Source organism: Thamnophis elegans, chromosome 2 (genome assembly GCF_009769535.1).
Source record: "Thamnophis elegans isolate rThaEle1 chromosome 2, rThaEle1.pri, whole genome shotgun sequence".
NCBI lineage: Eukaryota > Metazoa > Chordata > Lepidosauria > Squamata > Colubridae > Thamnophis > Thamnophis elegans.
In genome coordinates this window covers 7,415,591-7,434,995 of record NC_045542.1, presented here as the reverse complement: position 1 = coordinate 7,434,995, position 19,405 = coordinate 7,415,591, and the positions used below count along the sequence as shown (strand labels likewise).

The 19,405-nt window shown below is 41.8% G+C and overlaps 1 protein-coding gene across 1 annotated transcript in view; it reads left to right on the top strand.

The window, feature by feature from the left end:
- The window catches only part of LOC116503937 (5'-nucleotidase domain-containing protein 2-like), a 41,465-nt gene that overhangs the window by 9,814 nt on the left and 12,246 nt on the right, over positions 1 to 19,405 (top strand). Inside the window, exons 2-9 of the mRNA XM_032210679.1 lie at positions 3,895 to 4,079; positions 5,913 to 5,987; positions 6,836 to 6,891; positions 7,561 to 7,654; positions 11,034 to 11,162; positions 13,683 to 13,743; positions 16,279 to 16,381; positions 18,263 to 18,364. Coding sequence (XP_032066570.1) covers positions 3,895 to 4,079; positions 5,913 to 5,987; positions 6,836 to 6,891; positions 7,561 to 7,654; positions 11,034 to 11,162; positions 13,683 to 13,743; positions 16,279 to 16,381; positions 18,263 to 18,364 — 805 coding nt within the window. The remainder of the gene's footprint in view (positions 1 to 3,894; positions 4,080 to 5,912; positions 5,988 to 6,835; positions 6,892 to 7,560; positions 7,655 to 11,033; positions 11,163 to 13,682; positions 13,744 to 16,278; positions 16,382 to 18,262; positions 18,365 to 19,405) is intronic.

The following is a 19,405-nucleotide window of genomic DNA, read 5'->3' as shown; positions in this document are numbered from 1 at the left end:
CAGAAACTCTGGCATTGAAGCATGCAAGTCTTAAAGCTGTCAAGTTACAAGACCCTTGCACTCCTAATCCTTTAGGAAAAAAAACTAAGGGTCTTCAAACCTGACAACTTTAAGACTTGTGGACTTCAACTCCCAGAATTCCTCCTCCAGTCATGTTGGCTCAGGAACTCTGGAATTGAAGCATGCAAGTCTTAAAGCTGTCAAGTTACAAGATCCTTGCACCTCTAACCCTTTAGCAGTGGTGGGTTTCAAAAAATTTTGGAACCTCTTCTGTAGGTGTGGCCTCATTTCCGGGTCCATTGGTGGAACCTCTTCTAACCGGTCCAGTAGATTTGACGAACCGGTTCTACTGAATAGGTGCGAACTGATAGGAACCGACCTCTGGTTGAGGGCCACAAAATTATACAAGACTGTGTAATTGAGCAGGTTCAAAATTTATAGATAAATGTTTGTTAAAATACCAGGTACGCCTTTGTGCTGCCCTGAATGATTTTAAAACTGTATGAAGTTGACATTCCTGCCCTTGGGGGAGCCATGAACTTTGCCATTTTAAATAAGAAAAGCATATTATGTACACCCATTAAGACCAGCAACCAGTCCTACAAGAATTAAGGATAATAGTTAAAAACAAAATGCAGGTTGAGAAAGACAGGAAGGGTAAACAAATATAGGAAATCTAAATCTACTATTTGCTGATATTTTGGACTAAAGCTCCATAAACCCAAGGCAACATGGTCAGTGGCCAGGGATTATGGAAGGTAGTCCAAAATACCTGGAAGAATCCTAGGTGACTCTCTGAATTAGAATATTCCTGAAGTGTTTGGGAATAGACTTCTATTTACCACAACATAGTGTATCATGCAATGTTGTATGTTGTTGCTGGCCATTTTCCTACTTGGCAGTGATGTGGGATGACCCTGAGTTGGGACACTGCTGAATTGCTGCCATATACATTGAGTTTTAGTCTACTTTACAAAAAGTTTGGAATGGGATATTGATAAACAGCAATAACTTTAAAGCAATAATTTGCAAATGCTTCATATTTATTTTATATTTGTATTTTCTATTTCTTAACCACATATCCCCCTCAGAGAATGGCTCTGGGAAGTGTACAATATACTCAATGAAATTAACATTAAAATTAGAATTAATTTAAGATTATAAAGATTAAACCCTATGATTCTTCCCTCATAGGGTTTAGAACAAAATGGAAACAGTTTCATTTCATTAAGCCTTCAACTCCTTAAGCCTAGCATTAACTGGAGATCCTTTATTCTGGTGGGTTTTTAAAACAGTCTAATATATTGTAACCCGTTCTGAGTCCATTGATTTGAGCAGGAGATAGAAATAACCAAATAAGTACATTGGGTTTTGGCTGTGAAGTTCAACAGATGCCTTTGGCAAATGTAATGTCTGTATTCAACCTGTTTTCTCTGGCTTCCTGAGCTCCTTTGAAGAAGAGTGAGGCATAGATGTTTGGATGAGATTTCAGAGATTATGACTTCCAAGGAAGAAATAGCAGACTGAAGATAGCATCGAAGATAGGAGTTGACAGTCACAGTGGGTGAGCCAATGAGTAGACCAGTTCTTTATAATTCCTCTCTAGACAAGGAGAGAACTTGAGATCACCCACAAGTGCTCCAGATGGTTGCTCCTCATGAGATCTCAAGACAGCAGAATCTGTCAGCCTTAGAACTCTGGGAGATGCGAGAATAGCCATTTTGCTCAATCCACAATTGGCACCTTTGAAAGAACACTAAGTTCATGTACTTTTTTTCTAATTACATTAAGAAATCATTGCTAGCAGCTATTAAGAATCTTGGATCAACAGGTTTTATAGAACCAGACATGTTTACTTCAAACCTTAGCGAAAGACATTTTAGTTCAAGGTTAAGAATTTAAAACATATGTTGGAATAAATAGCAGACGGGGCGATGAAAACTTGGATTTTATAATGTTCGAAATGGACTAAGGATCCAAATAAATTTGAAATGAGATTTGGGAATTAATTATAAAGAAATGTTTCCATGGGAAAATATTTTTGTTTTGAATTAAAAAAATAGCCTAAGATAATACTTTAATTAGACCCTAGAGGGAAATAGAAGCAACTAATGATTACAATTAAAGAATACTTACATTTGACTTATTAACATAGAATGGGGCAAATACCTTAACATTGGACATATTGAAGCATATAGCAATAGCAGTTAGACTTATATACCGCTTCATAGGGCTTTCAGCCCTCTCTAAGCGGTTTACAGAGTCATCATATCGCCCCCAACAATCCGGGTCCTCATTTTACCCACCTCGGAAGGATGGAAGGCTGAGTCAACCTTGAGCCGGTGAGATTTGAACAGCTGAACTGCAGAACTGTAGTCAGCTGAAGAAGCCTGCAGTGCTGCATTTAACCACTGCGCCACCTCGGCTCATATGTTTAAACAACGGACCCAGAAGCTAATTTTAAGAATGTCTGCCTCTATAGATAGACTATATGTAAAAGATATTATGGAAGAGTAACAAGTTCTACTTGACAAGATTGAACGGAGTTGAAAGTGAATTTTAAAAAACAATCTCTCTGATTGCTTTGATGTCTCTTTTTGATAATAGAAATGAGATGCTCTCTTAACCAATCCTCTCTCTGAATTCCTTTTTCTTAGTTTCCTGCTTCACAGAGAAGTAAAGTATCATGTATTCGCTTTAACCTACCTTATGTTCTGCCCCCACCTTCCCTCTTAGAAACTCTCTTGGTCAGTGGTGGGTTTCAAAAATTGTTTGAACCTACTCTGTGGATGTGGCCTCCTTTGTGGGAGTGGCTTGCTGCCCATGTGACCGGATGGGAGTGGCTTGCCGACCATGTGACCGGATATGAAGATGCTGACAACACTTGTCAGAACCACCTTAAATGACCTCACACACAGCACTGGCATGCATAAGAATAGGATGTAAACTTGTTTTTTAAAAGGCATCTTTGGTTTGCGTTAAAACAACTTCAAGACACGCAATGTTCTGATTGCACCACAAACGCAGTAGTCATCCTTACCTTTCACAGAGGCACTGAGTTTTATAAATATGAGCATGATAGTGTAGAATAATCCTATCCAAGGACCAGTGGTGGGTTTCAAAAACGTTTGGAACCTCTTCTGTAGGTGTGGCCTGCTTTCCGGGTCCACTGGTGGAACCTCTTCTAACCAGTAGATTTGATGAACCGGTTCTACCGAATAGGTGCGAACTGGTAGGAACCCACCTCTGATCTTGGTACATTGTAAGAAGTAGTAGTTAGTATGGGATGATTATCCACGTGGAAGATTTCTTTGATGGATTGCTTTGTGTCCCATCTTCTGTGTAATTCAAGTTTCCCACAACAACAATCTTGTGAGGAGGGTTGGGATGAGAGCACAACTGGTCTAAGGTCACTTTGCCAACTTTCATGCTAACAGAGGAGTAGAACTCACAATCTCTTATTTTCTAATTCAGCCTATGAGAAGAACAAGGAAGACAACCTCGATGGAGGTACCAGTATGCAAGCTCTCTTGCCAGATTGCAAGTTTGATGATAGCCTTACTAGGCAGTCCAGACCAGGAAATCAACTCCACAGGATTTGAACCACTTTTTAATTGAGATTGGCTATCGTAGCAGAATCATGCCAGTCTGATTTTATTAGGTTGCTTACTCCCTCTTATAGTTCAATGAATTAGGGAGAAGCCTGAATCACTTCCAAATGTTACCCAGCTGTTGTGGATTCAAATAGGTTTTACCTTTTTCACTTTGGCAATGGTGCTTGTGTAACTTAGTCAAGATCATCTTCCTTATTTCTTACGAAGCCTTAACCAAATTGGCTTGTAGCAACCATATGCTATCATAGCTTGTCCTCTATGCTTTTCTTTCTTGATTTAGATTTGCTCCCACCTGGTGTCTGCAATCTTCTGAATTCTTCAACCATCTACGCCAACAATGAGATTTCACTGAATACCATCGGTGTCTACGGCTTTGATTATGACTACACCCTGGCATTGTATTCTCCTGCGCTCCACTCCCGCATCTACAACACTGCTAGGGACATCCTAGTGGAGCAATATAAGGTACAACACAGTGGTGGGTTTCAAAAATTTTTAGAACCTCTTCTGTAGGTGTGGCTTGCTTTGTGGGAGTGGTTTGCTGGCCATGTGACTGGGTGGGATTGGCTTGCTGGCCATGTGACTGGGTGGGTGTGGCCAACATGTAAAATGTGGTGAAATTCACTTAACAACGCTCTTGCTTAGCAACCAAAATGTTGGCTCAGAAACTCTGGCATTTGAAGCACGCAAGTCTTAAAGCTGCCAAGTTACAAGGCCCTTGCACCCCTAACCCTTTAGAAAAAAAAACCCAGGGGAGTTCAAACTTGACAGCTTTAAGACTTATGGACTTCAACTCCCAGAATTCCTCCTCTCGCTCTTCTTGTTGATGATGTGCGGACGGGAGGAGATAGGGAGCTGAAACCGGTTCTAAATGGCACTGTAGATTTGTGGAACCTCTTCTATAGAAGAGCTTAGAACTGGCAGGAACCCACCCCTGGTACAACATAACCTGGGGTTGTTTTCTTCTTGTTGACGAAATATCAACGCAGTTAGGATTCTGGTGTCCTTGGCTTCAAAACTGGACAAATAGGAAGCAACTTTTTAACAAAAGTTTAAACTCAGTTTTTAAAGTATTATAATTACATAATTATAATTATAAAAATTATATAGAGTACTAATAATATAACAATTACAATCAATCAACAACAGGTATCTATCATACAGTAATTATATAAAGCTGCATGTTTTACAATAAATCCTACATAATAATAAAATACATTAAAGCAAAAGAAAATCTCAACTAATTAGAATAAAAAAGGTGCTAATTATTGCACAACGCCAGTAATAAATGAATGTAAACAGGGAAGAATATATTTTTAATTAAAATATTAGGTTAATCAAGTTTCAGAATTATTCTATAGTTTTCAGTCTCGTTGCTACTATTCAATCTTTAGACCAGTGGTAGTCAACCTGGTCCCTACCGCCCACTAGTGGGCGTTCCAGTTTTCATGGTGGGCGGTAGGGGTTTGCTGTAACTCTGCTTTATAAATTTTATAAAGTAAAGTTACTTCCCTACTTTATAAATCACCATGACTGTGGAACTGGTGGGTGATTAGAAAATTTTACTACTAACAGAGATACAAAAGTGGGCGGTAGTTATAAAAAGGTTGACTACCCCTGTTTTAGACAGTGAATGTAACCTAGGTAAATTGAATTGAATTGAATTTATTAGGTTTCTATGCCGCCCAATCCCGAAGGACTCCGGGCGGCTTACAGAATAAAAAGAAATTAAAAGAACTTAAAAACAATAGGACACACAAAGTTAAAAAAGAACGCAACAAAGACCCAATCAGAAGGCCTGCCGGAAAAGCCAGGTTTTAATGGCTTTGCGAAATAAATCAGACTGGTCTAGTCTGGTATAATATCACTAATTGAAAGGCTGAGAATTGACAGTTTCATTCATCCATAACATGAGCACTGAACTTCATTTAAATTTATTAAATTTCCAGCATAAAAGGAAGACAACCAGCTGAGCTTTTCAATCACATGGAACATACTGTATCTTGACATTCCATAAAACTTGAAATCATTAACTGGGCTTTTGTGTGTGTGAAGGTTGGTGGGCTTTGACAGCTGGCAAATGCCTCAATAAGTTCCTGCAGTTTTCTTGGCAAGATTTCGGAAGTGCCTTTCCATTGACTTCTTCCTAAGACTGAGAGAGGGGTACTGGTCCAAGATGACGGGTTATAATAAGACAGGACTAGAACTCACAGCCATGGTATCCAGCCTGATACCTTAACTTAAATTTCTTAGACGATTGCGCATGGTGACATATTTCTCTTTCTTTTATCACATCAGTATCCAAAGGGCATCCTGAAGTATGAATACTGGCCTAACTTTGCTATTCGGGGCTTACATTATGACATTGCAAAGGTGAGAGAGTCTTTGTCGTTTGTGTTTTTGGGGGGGTTAGCAAATTTGTCTAGAAGGTCGGAGGTCTCTGTGTGTGTGTGGTTGCTTGCTTTTTGTGTGAACTCCCCAGAAACCTTTAGTTCGAGGATCCAAAATGGCAGACTATCATAGGTGAAAGGGGTGGAGAATGGCAAGGAATAAATCCCTGACCCTCCAAATCTGGTGCCCATTTATTTCCTGGAATGAGAAGGTAAGAGGATGCTACATTTCAGAATTCTATAGTACTTTGGGGCCTCTTTGCACAAGTGTAAGAATATTCAAAATATCCAATCTAAGTGCCACAGGATTACAGTCTTAAATCATGTAAATATTACTACCTTTATTACCCAGTAGCTACTTTTCTGAATAACTATTACACATAAGTCATCTGCTGAGGATCCCTTGTAAGCTTAGGACAGAAAAATAGCAGTTAGCAATAGCAGTTAGACTTATATACCGCTTCATAGGGCTTTCAGCCCTCTCTAAGCGGTTTACAGAGTCAGCATATTGCCCCCACAGTCTGGGTCCTCATTTCACCCACCTCGGAAGGATGGAAGGCTGAGTTAACCTTGAGCCGGTGAGATTTGAACCGCCGAACTGCAGATAGCAGTCAGCTGAAGTGGCCTGCAGTACTGCACTCTAACCACTGCGCCACCTCGGCTCTTAATGTTCCCTTTTTTGTCTTTGTAGCTGCCGGTATAGAACCCAAGGGACAATATTGTTGAATATGAGTTAATCGCCTGAAAACATTTATAAAATTTATTTGCAAGGATTAGGAATCCTAAAGTTTCTATGTGGGTGCTAAATCCCTCTTTCCCTGTCCCCTATAGGGCTTGCTCATGAAGATAGATGCATTTCACTACATTCAGTTGGGTACTGTGTATCGGTAAGTATTCTTCATGTTGGTTTCCAAATGGTTGGGTTGGCCAAGTTCAAACCCTACCCTAGCTTCTGGCAATTCGTGGTGTGCAAATTTATAATTGGCCTTGAGGAAATGCTGTGCTTCTTCCTTGCCTGGCTTACACTGATAGTATTTAGCAGTAATAAATACGTGATCCCAACCATTGTCAAACAAGGCAAGGGAAAGAAGAATTTCTTGTTCTGCATGAAATGGACTAGAAGCATTCATATAATGTTCTGGCTTCTAATTTTTACGCTGCTGGGCCTAATGACAACATGTTGGGATCCGAATTTAACTTAACTGTTATATGTCTGCATTGGAATGCATTTTATTATGCCTGTGAACGTTCTGGTCCTTATTATAGCTCACACTTCATTCTGTGTGACCCAAGAGTTATGCTGAGTTGCACAATGTCTGATGCTGTTACAAAAATACTTTAATAAGATATTGTTATGTTCTAACTCAGTGTCTCTTAACCTTCGCAGCTTGAAGATGTGTGGACTTCAATTCCCAGAATTCTGGCTCAAAAATTCTGGGAATTAAAGTCCACATATTTTCAAGCTGTCAAGATTGAGAAACGCTTGATCTAACTGCTAAAATACCCTGTTATTGTAATTCTAAGCACCTCTGTCCTCTTTTTTAAATCTTGTGCAGAGGCTTGAAACCTGTTCCAGATGATGAAGTTCTGGAGATGTATGATGGCACCCATCATATTCCCTTACACCAAGCCAGTGGCTTCTATGGAAAGGTAGAATCTCTGAGCTGTCTAAAGCTGTTATTTTCATTCTGAGTTTCCATTCCCAGACATGTTTGGATGATAGCTGGGCTGGTTGTCTTTATTTAATCTTCATATTAGCCATGTGCATGAAATGGAAAAAAATATATTCTTTTGAACCAGAGTAAACTATATATCATGTTCTAGAAATTTGGATCACTTATAGTTAGGGAGCGCCAAACCCAGAATATTTTGATTGCTCCAGATATTTGTCCTTTGTCTTTTGTCATTTGCCCTTGTCTGTCCTTTTTTATAATATTTTATTTTAATTATAATATTTAATATTTTAATTAAAAAGTACAATTAAAATGTTTAAAGAGAGAAAGAGAATGAGAGAGGGCAGGAAGGGGAAGAGAGAGGGTAGGAGTAGGGGAGAGATAAGGGAAGAAGGAAGGGGAAGGAGAGGAGGAAGGAAGGAAGTAGAGAAGGAAGGGAGGGAGAAAAGAAAGGGAAAATAAGGTGGTGTTACAACAGGCGCTAGGGATGGTAAACAAAGCAACTCAAATTGTATATTATAACCTTTTAAACGGAATAACAAAAGTATAAAAATAGCAAAGAAAAAAGAATAACTATGTGAATGTATACCTATAATTGTATGTAAGAGAATAAATGATAGTAAGAATATAAAGCACAATATAGGTAAACAATATTTTGTTATAAATAGCTAAGTATAAATAAATATAGAATTGTACATAAAAATGGATAACAAATAAGGGGACCATGAATTCAAGATAGAAATGTATAGAAGGGAAAACACTAACTGTAAAAAACCCGATACGGAACCGCTGTATGATGTATGATGGAACTTTTTTTTCCTATGTTGTTTTAAGTCATGTGTTTGTTTTTGTTGATGTGTTTATGTGTTTAAAATAAAAATTAAAAAAATAAATTAAAATGTTTAAAACTGCTATAAACTAAGAAAAAGAAAATATATTGCAGAAAAAAGAGAAAAGGAAGAAAATAAAATAGTTAAGAAAAAGAAAAGAAATATAAAGAAATGACTTTGTCACAAGTATAAACAATTTTAATAACTTAAAATACAACAGATCTTAATTGTATATCCAGTATAGCATTTTTTCCATATCATTCTTTGAGATTATCATTTTTAAATCCACTTTCAGATTAGTCTCATTCTATCCAATAAAACTTGTTCTTCGATAACATCTCTCAAACACAGTCTTATGTATTGAAGCAAACATTCTTAAAATTACCTTCAGGATATATTGTTCCAAAATATCCTCCAATATGTCCAATGTTAAGGTATTTTGCTCCATTCTGTATTAGTAAGTCAAATTTAAATGTTCTTCTCCTTTAATTGCAATCTTTAGTTCCTTTTGTTTCCTTCTAGTGCCCAATTTTTAAAGTCTTGTGGTTTTTAAAATTTAAAACAAAAGCATTTTCCCATGAGAAGGGTTCTTTATAATTAATTCCTAAATGTTATTTCTACTTATTTGGACCTTTAGTTTTTTCTAACTTTCTAAAATTAATCATCTTTTTTGCTGTTTGTTCCAAAATAATTTTAAGTTCTTAACCTTATTTTGCTAAGGATTGAAGAAAACTCATCTGGTTCTGTAAAACCTGTGGATCTAATGATTCCTAATAGGCAAAAAGCATTTACCAAAAGTGATTAGAAAAGAAAGTATGCAAATCTAGTGCCCTTTCAAAAGTCCTGACTGTGGTTTGAGTGAAGATGGATTTCCCTCATGCCCCAAAGCTTTGAATTCATCATAGATCACTGTTTTGTGGTCTCCTCGCAAGGAGCAAATTTTTGAGCATGGGTCACTGTTCTGATCCCCCTCATTCCACACCAAAGCACACTGGGAGCCAGAGTTAAATTACGGCATTTAATTAACAAACAAACAAGTCCTTGGCAGCAACCTAGCACAGACAAGCTTGGGCAGCAATAAACACAGATAAGGCTTGGCAGCAATTCAGCCTGCCAAGCTCACACAAAGTTCTCCGACATTCGATTCTGTGTTGACTTCTGCAAAGCGGGGCGTGTGCACAAGTAGCCTTTTTATAGTCTGGAGAGGAGCCTAATGACCACCAGCTGAGTACAATCACCTCCTGTAATTGCGTAATTGTTCCTGATGCCTATTAGCTCTTCGATGGCGTGCATCCAGGAACAACTCACTACTGGCTTCTGGCTCACTCTCCCTTGTCTCCTCCCCACTGGTCCAAGGCTCAGGTGCCTCCTGATGGCCAACCAGCCTCTCTGCGCCCTGCTCAGAGTCGGAACCCTGTCCAGGGTCCTCCACATCCTCCAGAGCCGACTCAAAGGGCCCCTCACTGTCGGAGTCTGGTGGCAGCTCCAACGGCTCCTGCTGGGCCACAACAGATCACCATCCTTTTGGACCTCAGGGATCATTAAATTCATAATTTTAAATCATGCAGACCACTAATATGATTTTTTAAAAATAAATAAATAAATAGTATTTAGTGCAATATAAAAAATGCAAATAATTTTTCTGAGGACCACCAAAATTTTCTCTAAGACCACCACCAGTGGTCCACAGACCACCAGTTGGTGACCACTGGTTTGGAACATTTGTAGGCAATCTCAAGTCCTTGCATTTTCTGGGGGAGGCATTGCCCAGAGCTCGCCTATTCACAGTTCTTCATTCCACCGTGATTATCAGCTCTGCTTTTAACGTAGCTGTCTTCAGTTCTCATTTCTTCCCTGGAACTTGCTACCCACTTTCCTTCTAATAGCTTATATCTAATCTTTCTCTCTCTCTCTCTCTCTCTGTACTTTCCTTCTAAACTCTCTTTGTCCAAATTTCAGATTGTTTTGGAACAATCTGAATGTTGACTTTCTTAATTCTGCTTTTTGAAGGTTAATGACGTGTATGTGTTTTTGTTAAAAAGCCAGAGGGGTTGAACTGAGTAAAATTTAATTTCTACAGAAATCCTTAAGAGCTATTTTAAAAAGGAAGCGCCCAATCAGGGGTGGGTTTCAACCGGTTCGTGGTGGTCCCCACGAACCGGTTGGTCGGCGAACCCGGAAGTAAGTAACTTCCGGGAACGGGGAAGGGCCCACCCGCCCGCCTGCGCTCCTTACTGGTCTTTGAAGGCTTCTGCGCTTCCACGCAGGCGCATGGCACATACAGCGCCTGCACGATTCTCCGCGAGCAGCTGGATGGCACATACAGCGCCTGTGCGATTCTCCGCGAGCAGCTGGAGCATCGCGCAGGCGCTAAGACGCATGCGTGAACTGCATTCGTGCACGAGGACGCCGCCGGCCCCGTTCCAACCAAACCGGTTGGAACAGGATAAGCAACGGGATAAGCAAACACTGGGCCCAATGGTCTACTAAATTGTATCGTTCACCTTCTTTCCTTTTTCCTTCCAGGGCCCTGCTGTTAAGCAATTCATGGACATCTTCTCTCTGCCAGAAATGACCCTCCTGGCGGTAGCTAATGATTTTTTCATCAGCAATGATATTGATTATGATCCCATCCATCTCTACAAAGATGTTACGGTATGTACTTCATCCCCCCTTGGCAAGCAGCTTCTCCCGTTCCACTCTTGTTTGCCTAGGAGAACTTCTGTGTTGAAAGTTAGGAGGAGGAGGAAGTGCTGTTGGCTGGCAATTGTGTATTTTCTTCTCAGTTCTGAGTGGGAGGTAGGAATCTAGCAATTATTTTTGGGAGGTTTTGCAGAACATAGTGTCTCCTCTGTGATTTATCCTACAGCAAAATGACAAGATTTTAGGGGGGCCTGGAGTTCTAAAAGCTTGCTTTAGGTCTGTTGGTTCCCGTTTCTGTTTTTAAATAGAACTTTATTATAGAAGGTTGTGACGTATCTCACCCAGAGAGGAACAGGCTGTCCCAAGCTGGTGGGAAGACTTGAGACGTGTTGCCTGCAAAGCTGCCAGGAAGGCTTATCTGTAAACCCAACTGCTCCAAGGCGCACGTCTTGAGGGCCCCTCGGCTTATGTTTTCAGCATGTTTTTAAGTTTAGAGACCGGAAAAACCATCTGTTCTGGCTCTCTGCCTCTCTGCCTCTCTGGAGGTTGCCCAGCCCCTGATTTTGAGCAAGAGGTCAGAATTGGCATTTTCACTCTAGGAGAACTTCTTTGGCATTCTCATAAATAATGTTTTGGATCCATTCTTTTATGCTCCTGTCCTTTTGTTTGGCTCTGTCCCACTTGCAGAGCCTTAGTCTACCAGCGGAGAAATGTGAACGGCACTTCTGAAGTTTACTTAACATTGAGAAGTTATCATTTAACCTGTGTTAGTGTGTGTGTGTGTGTGTGTGTGTGTGTGTGTGTGAGAGAGAGAGAGAGAGAGAGAGAGAGAAGGGAGGGAGGGGAAAACAAGATCAGGTTACATGCAGTGCTTGAACAGTTTAAGGAAAGAGAGAGAACAGCGTCAACAGGAGCAGATGTCCTGCTCTACAGTACATATATACACGTACGTACGTATGTATATAATATATATTGGTAGCCTCATTTATTCTCCCCCAACCCCAAACCAGCCTGAAAATTTAACGTCATATACTTTGAAAGGAATTGAGGAAGAAATAAATAATAATGAAGGAGACAACCAAACCAGATAAGATTTTCTGTATTTTAAACATTTCTAGAGAGACGGCCTTTTCCTTTTGCGACAAATAAAGGATTATGCTGCAACTTCCAAGATTAAATTCCGACTTCTTATTCATTGCAAGGCTAATGTGAGAAAACAAATTTGGCTAAACTCTGTAATGCCTTTTCTCCTACACATATTTAAAAATGATTAGAAACAGCCTTGAGGGTTTTTTTTTCAGATCAAATGATCCTCAGTTGTCCCACAGGCTGCTATCTGTATTTGTATGTGCAAAACATACAAATACAAGTTGTTAATGTTTTGTTCCACAAGGACGGATGAAGGTTTCTTTTCCAAGTCTTTTGCTTTCAGTTCTTTCTAAGATTGTATTTGTCTGTGTGTTTTGGTACTATTGTTATATTCTGATGTTATTTTAGTTGCTTTAAAGTTATATCTGTTTTAATGTTTTACTTCGTGGTTTTAATTGTTACTTATCAATTACTCAATTACTTTTGTTGTTGTTGTTGATGGAACAGAAATATACATGTTCCCTCAAGAGCAAATAAATAATAAAGGGGTCCACCACAAAACCGCGCTCGACTAAACCGCGTCTGACTAAACCGCGTCGCTGACGTCATCAACAGGGCGACAACAGCGCGGAGACCGAAGCACGCTGTAAACCCTAAACCTAAAATTAACCCCTAAACCTAACCCCCCTAAACCTAATCCTAATCCTAACCCTTAACCTAACCCTAAACCTAACCCTAACCCTTAACCTAACCCTAATCCTAACCCTAATCCTAAACCTAACCCTTAACCTAACCCTAAACCTAACCCTAAACCTAACCCTTAACCTAACCCTAACCCTAACCCTAACCCTTAACATAACCCTTAACATAACCCTTAACCTAACCCTAAACCTAACCCTAACCCTTAACCTAACCCTAAACCTAACCCTTACCTTAAGTTGAATCGGCTTGCTTTCAAAGTGCTATTTAAAGCGCCCTTCTTTCTCCGCGCTGGCTGTTGTCACCCTGTTGATGACATCAGCGACGCGGTTTAATCAGGCGCGGCTTAGTCGAGTGCGGTTTTGATGGGTCACGTAATAAAGGATATATTTGATCATTACCCACAGAGCAGAGTTATGGCAAAGAGTTACTTTCACTCCCTCGTACCACAGTTATCTACTAGTTATCCAAACCACAAACACACAATAATTACTGCTATTAAAAGTTTTTTAAATTTTTAAAGAGGAGATCGGATCACAAACCTTGAGTATTGTTTCCTTCCTCTGAAGTATAACAAAAAAAAAAAAAAAAAAAGTAGAGGCAAGACAGAAGGCATAACACTGATGTGGACGCCCTACTCATGTTGCATTTGAAATGCAGCCCAGATGTAGAAATGTCAGCGCCTGCAATGTTTATTCCTGGAATTCATTTCTTCTTTTTTTTTTCCTTCAACCATTTCCACAGGATGCCATCCGAGATGTTCATATTAAAGGTTTTATGTACAAGTGGATTATGCAAGATCTGGGTGAGTATCTACCTCCTACACCAGTATTTCTAAGCCCTGGGAAACTGTAAACGATCTGGATTTCAGCTCCCAGGATTCCACAGCCATGCTGGATGGGAAATTCTAGGAGTTGAAGTTTGCACAGCTTAAAATTGCCAAGGTTGTGAACGTGTGATAAGAAAAGAGCAAGGAAAGAGCCGTTGGTGTTCAGCCCACAGGTCTACTCTTACGGCATACAGGGAGCTAAGCCGTTGCCTTAGTGACAGCAATTAGGACCAGAATTTTAGTTCCTAAGCAATGAGATTGAAAAGCAAGCTGTTTTTTTTACTGCTTCACTTAGTGACTGCAATTCTGGCTTTCTCAACTGACATTGTTAAGCGAGATCCATGAGTTGTTAACCAGAGGGCATTCTAGGAAAGGAGTGAAGGGGTATCTCAAGAGGTGGGGGAGGCCCTGGAAAACGAGGTGCAGGACATGTGTGAGTTGGGGAGGTGCTATAGTGCAGTATGAAGTTGCAGCCAGGTGTGGGTTCCGGCAGGCACCACTCCCGGTTAACTCGTGTATGCGCTTGATGTGCGCTGCACACACATGCACAGTGCAATTAGCAATAGCAATAGCAGTTAGACTTATATACCGCTTCATAGGGCTTTCAGCCCTCTCTAAGCGGTTTACAGAGTCAGCATATTGCCCCCAACAACAATCCAGGTCCTCATTTTGCCCACCTCGGAAGGATGGAAGGCTGAGTCAACCCTGAGCCGGTGAGATTTGAACCGCTGAACTGCAGATAACAGTCAGCTGAAGTGGCCTGCAGTACTGCACCCTAACCACTGCGCCACCTCGGCTCCACTTGGTGGAGGCAGCACTACAAGTGGTGCTGAAGTAGAGGCCCAGGGCCTTCAGCAGTCTCAGCCAGCTGCCATCACTTCTAGGCCTCCACTTCAGTTGCCCCCTTGCCCCCCAACACAGGGGCAGGGGTGGGTCTGAAGTAGAAATCTGGGGGCAGGGCAGTGGTGGGTTCTAAAAAATTTTACTACCGGTTCTGTGGTCGTGGCTAGGTGGGGAGCATGTTACTTGAGTGGGGGTGGCCAACTTGACCTCACTATCACACACACAGTCACATGACCCCACCACCACTAAGCCACGCCCACTGAAATGGTGGGGGGAAATTTTGGGATTCCGACGGAGGGAGCGGGAGGGAAGAGAAGGGAAAAACTCCCCAAAATAGACCGCGAGAGAAAAGCCATAAGTTTCCTAGAAGGAATTTAAGCATTCAACTTTGCAACCTGGAGGCCATGCCTGTATTTATAAATCCGGCGGGCAAGTGGGGGCGGGGGCAGAGAACAACAGAAAGGAAAGGGTGGGAGATAGGAAAAACGCAGGCGGAGGCGCTGGACTGTGCAAGCAGGGAGGGAGGGAGGAAAGTTCACCCAATCCTGGCTTGGGACAAGGGGGGGGAGGAGGACCTGGCTGCAACACCCCAAAACAGCCCCAGGTGCAGCAGGAATCATGGGAAATCACAGAGCCTGGATTGCACACACGCACTTGCGCCCTGCAGTCGCACGTGGCACCCGCAACCCACTCCGGGTTCCTCCTTTTGTATTCCATTTTCGTGCCTTCGGGTGGAGCAAATGAGCCGCTTCATCAAATTCCTACAATGGGTAAGTTGAGTGGTGGTGATGGAAGGCGCCCAGCCAAGCAGGGTCCGGGCGGGCTGCAGAGCACAGAGCCAGGATGCCACGCAGGGCCCGCTTCCCTCCACCCGAAGGCATGAAAACGGAATGCAGAAGGAGGAACCCGGGGTGGGGTGGGGGCTCCACACGCAACTCCAGGGACCCAGCAGTGACCCAGGCCTACCACGCCCCCAAAGCAGTTCTCCAGGAGGTGCCATAGGTGCCGCCATCTTGATTTTCGCTTATGCGCAGAACAATATTAACAATCATTTTTTCAGGCGATTAGCTCATATTCAACAATATTGTCCCTTGGGTTCTATACTGGCAGCTACAAAGACAAAAAAGGGAACATTAAGAGCTGAGGTGGCGCAGTGGTTAGAGTGCAGTACTGCAGTACTGCAGGCCACTTCAGCTGACTGCTAGATCAGCAGTTCGGCGGTTCAAATCTCACCGGCTCAAGGTTGACTCAGCCTTCCATCCTTCCGAGGTGGGTGAAATGAGGACCCAGACTGTGGGGGGCGATATGCTGACTCTGTAAACCGCTTAGAGAGGGCTGAAAGCCCTATGAAGCGGTATACAAGTCTAATTGCTACTTGCTATTGCTATTGCTAAGTGTCACTGTGCAAAGGGACCAAAAGTGTATAGATGGAAGGAGAAAGGCAGGTGGGGAGGGGGGGAATAGCAGCATCCTTGTGGTCATAAGAGCACATGGGCTGCCAATCACCCAATTTTTGATTACATAACAGTGATTGTAACATTAAGCATGGGTCACAAGTCCAATTTTTTTTAATGCTGTCATAATTTCAAATGGTCACTGAACAGATGGTCATACGCCGAGGATTGCTTGTAATTCTTAAAAGGCCTCTGTCCACCTTTCTTCTTCCAGAGCAATACATCCTGCACGGGGATGAGACCTACGCTGTCCTGCACCGTTTGGCCAAAAATGGCAAAAAACTCTTCCTCATCACCAACAGTCCCTTCAGCTTTGTGTGAGTTTAAGCACGATTAGGCTCTAAAATACCTCTGAGCTATTTGGGATTATTTTTGTTTGTTTTTTCTTAAGTTACCAGGGACTTAACATTTTCTTTTTCAGGAATTTAACTTTAGCTTTAGTTTGGCTGGCGAGTTGGATTGCATTCCAACTATTTTTTTTAATCTGGATGCAAGTTTCTTTTTCTTATGTAATTATTAGATTTGCACTCATCGTATCCATTTACCTGGCTCTTTTTTTTAATCGGCACTTTATATTGTTATGTTTTTAATGTTTTTATACCTTTTGCTGTATACTCAGAGTATATAGCAAGTTTAGATACTAAATATATAATACTAAGAGCGAGATGGGCAGTACCCAAAGTTGAAAAATAAAAATCAGTTCTGCCTTTCATTCAAGAATTCAAGATTGTATACGTGGCATTCCCTTTTGTAAGTTTAATTATATTTATACGCCTCCCAATCCCATAGGACTCCGGGCGGCTTACAGTACAGAAATAAATAAAAAAAATAAAATACAGAGAAAAAAAGATAGATTTAAAAACAGCACACCATGCACTCCATTCTAAATGGGGCTGGACCGTATTTTGGGGTCAACAGCCCCAGGCCTGCTGGAACAGCCAGGTTTTAATGGCTTTCCGGAAGGCCGAGAGAGTGGGAAGGGCCCGGATCTCTGCGGGTAGATCGTTCCACAGGGCCAGGGCAGCTACAGAGAAAGACCTCCCCCGAGTAGTCGCCCACCGGCATTGCCTGGTCGACGGTACCCGAAGGAGGCTCAGCCTGTGAGATCTTATGGGTCGTTGGGAGGTATGTGGCAGGAGGCGGCCCCGCAGATATCCAGGTCCCAAGCCATGTAGGGCTTTAAAGGTAACGACCAGCACTTTGAAGCGTGTTTGGAGACCGATGGGAAGCCAGTGCAGCTCGCGGAGGATAGGTGTAACATGGGTGTACCTAGGTACACCTCCACTACAACATAGGAGAAAATATATAAGGTCGATTAATTCATTAATCTGTTTTTATTTAATCATTTAATTATCATTTTAATTTAATCTACATGGGCAACATTTTGAGGTGCTGCTGATAGCACAACATCCTCAGGCATTTGTTGCCAGTTCTTGTCTAGGGAGCTTAGATCAGCATTTCTGAACCTTGGGAACTTTAAGCTTAATGGACTTAAACCAGTGGTGGGTTTCAAAAATTGTTGGAACCTACTCTGTGGGTGTGGCCTCCTTTGTGGGAGTGGCTTGCCACGCACGTGACCGGATTGGAGTGGCTTGCTGCCCCTTGTGACCGGATGGGAGTGGCTTGCCTCCCATGTGACCAGATATGAAATTATGAATTAGTACTTAGGTCAGTCCAAGTAGCTATTCAGAAGTTAGTGGTTAGAAGCAATCATAAAGCAAGATATGGAATTAAAACCAGAAATATTTTGTTAGCTATTTGAAAGGGAGTATAATATATATTTAATTTTACACGTTAGCAGCTGCTGGAATTGTTTTTGCACAACAGTGGAAAAACAGAGATATGTAAATGAATAAATATTACAATGTGCAGGAATAAATAAATTGACAATTAAAATCAAGAAGGCTTTGAATACTTTTTCGCGTGGGATTGGTTTTAGCAATTGCCAACTAACGGAAACAGAAATTAGAAATCCAAAAGTATGAAAGAAAACACCAATTATGTAAGGAAAGGTCCCTAAAATGCATAAGGAAATATTACTAGATCATTATTAATGCGTAGATAACTGCGGGGCATTACACACTCCCAGAATCCCCCAGCCACCATGATAGTTGGAGAGATTCTTGTTTCACGGTTGCTTCCTACTCTGTACTTTTTGGTACCTCCTAACTCTCCCCTTTTCTCCCTGTTTCTCCTAGTGATAAAGGAATGCGATACATGGTGGGCAAGGATTGGCGAGACTTCTTTGATGTGGTCATAGTCCAGGCAGACAAGCCTCATTTCTTCAATGACTGCGTCAAGTGAGTGTTGCATTTCCCCATATGGGGATGAGCTAATGCATGTCCTGAGGGCATTTGATACCTTTCTGGTTAATGGAATTGGCACACGGCTGCACGTACATTCTTGTTCTGACCCCCCTTCTCCGCCAGGAACTAAAGCCAAAACAGACGTACGAAAGAATGTTTTAATCAGTCCAGACTCTTGTTGGCTGCAAGCCCAAAATAAACAAAGAGATAATAACTCTGGCAAAAAGTCCTTCACACCGACGCAGCACTGCAAACAGGCTTCTCACAGCAAACCACTGCTCCAAGTTGGTTTCTCTTAATTCGTGAACGTGAATTCCTGCAAACAGGGCGTGGCACAAACAGTCTCTTTTATAATCAGGAGAGGATCTTAATCAGCATCAGCTAAGCGCAGTCATCTCCTACAATTTACGCAGTTGTTCCTTCCGTCGAGTAGCCCTTCGACGGGGTGCATCCTGAAACAACTCACAAGTGTTTTCCTGAACACTCCCTCTGATCCAATGCTCTGCCGCCACCTGGTGGCCAACCAGTCTCTCCTCGCCCTGCTCGGAGTCGACACCCTGTCCAGGGTCCTCCACCTCCTCCAGGGCCGACTCATAAGACCCTTCGCTGTCGGAGTCTGGCGGCAGCTCCAACAACTCCTGCCAGGCCACAACACATTCGGATGAATTATACCCGAGTCAGCCATTTGTGGGCCATGTTTAGCCTCCTTGAACTTTTGCTTTGTGGTATTTAGAGCCCCTGAAGATTGTGCTGCAGAAATGCAGCTGTACAAGAAGATTTAGGGGGGAAAAAAAACATGGTGGGAATTTAGTTCTCCCCTAAAATGCATTTTAAAAAAGGCAGAGTGAAGATTGTCTTTTCAATCCTGCCAGTAATGTCCCTGTGTCACTCTCATGCTCCCTGCAGTTTACAGAACTTCCCCAGTTTTTTTTTTAAAGGCATGGTCTGTGCCTGCAATGTTGCAAAAAAAAAAGGTGGTGTGTTTCTCAGTCCTGCCATTGTTACTCAATTTCTGGGGATAGATAGATCAGTGCA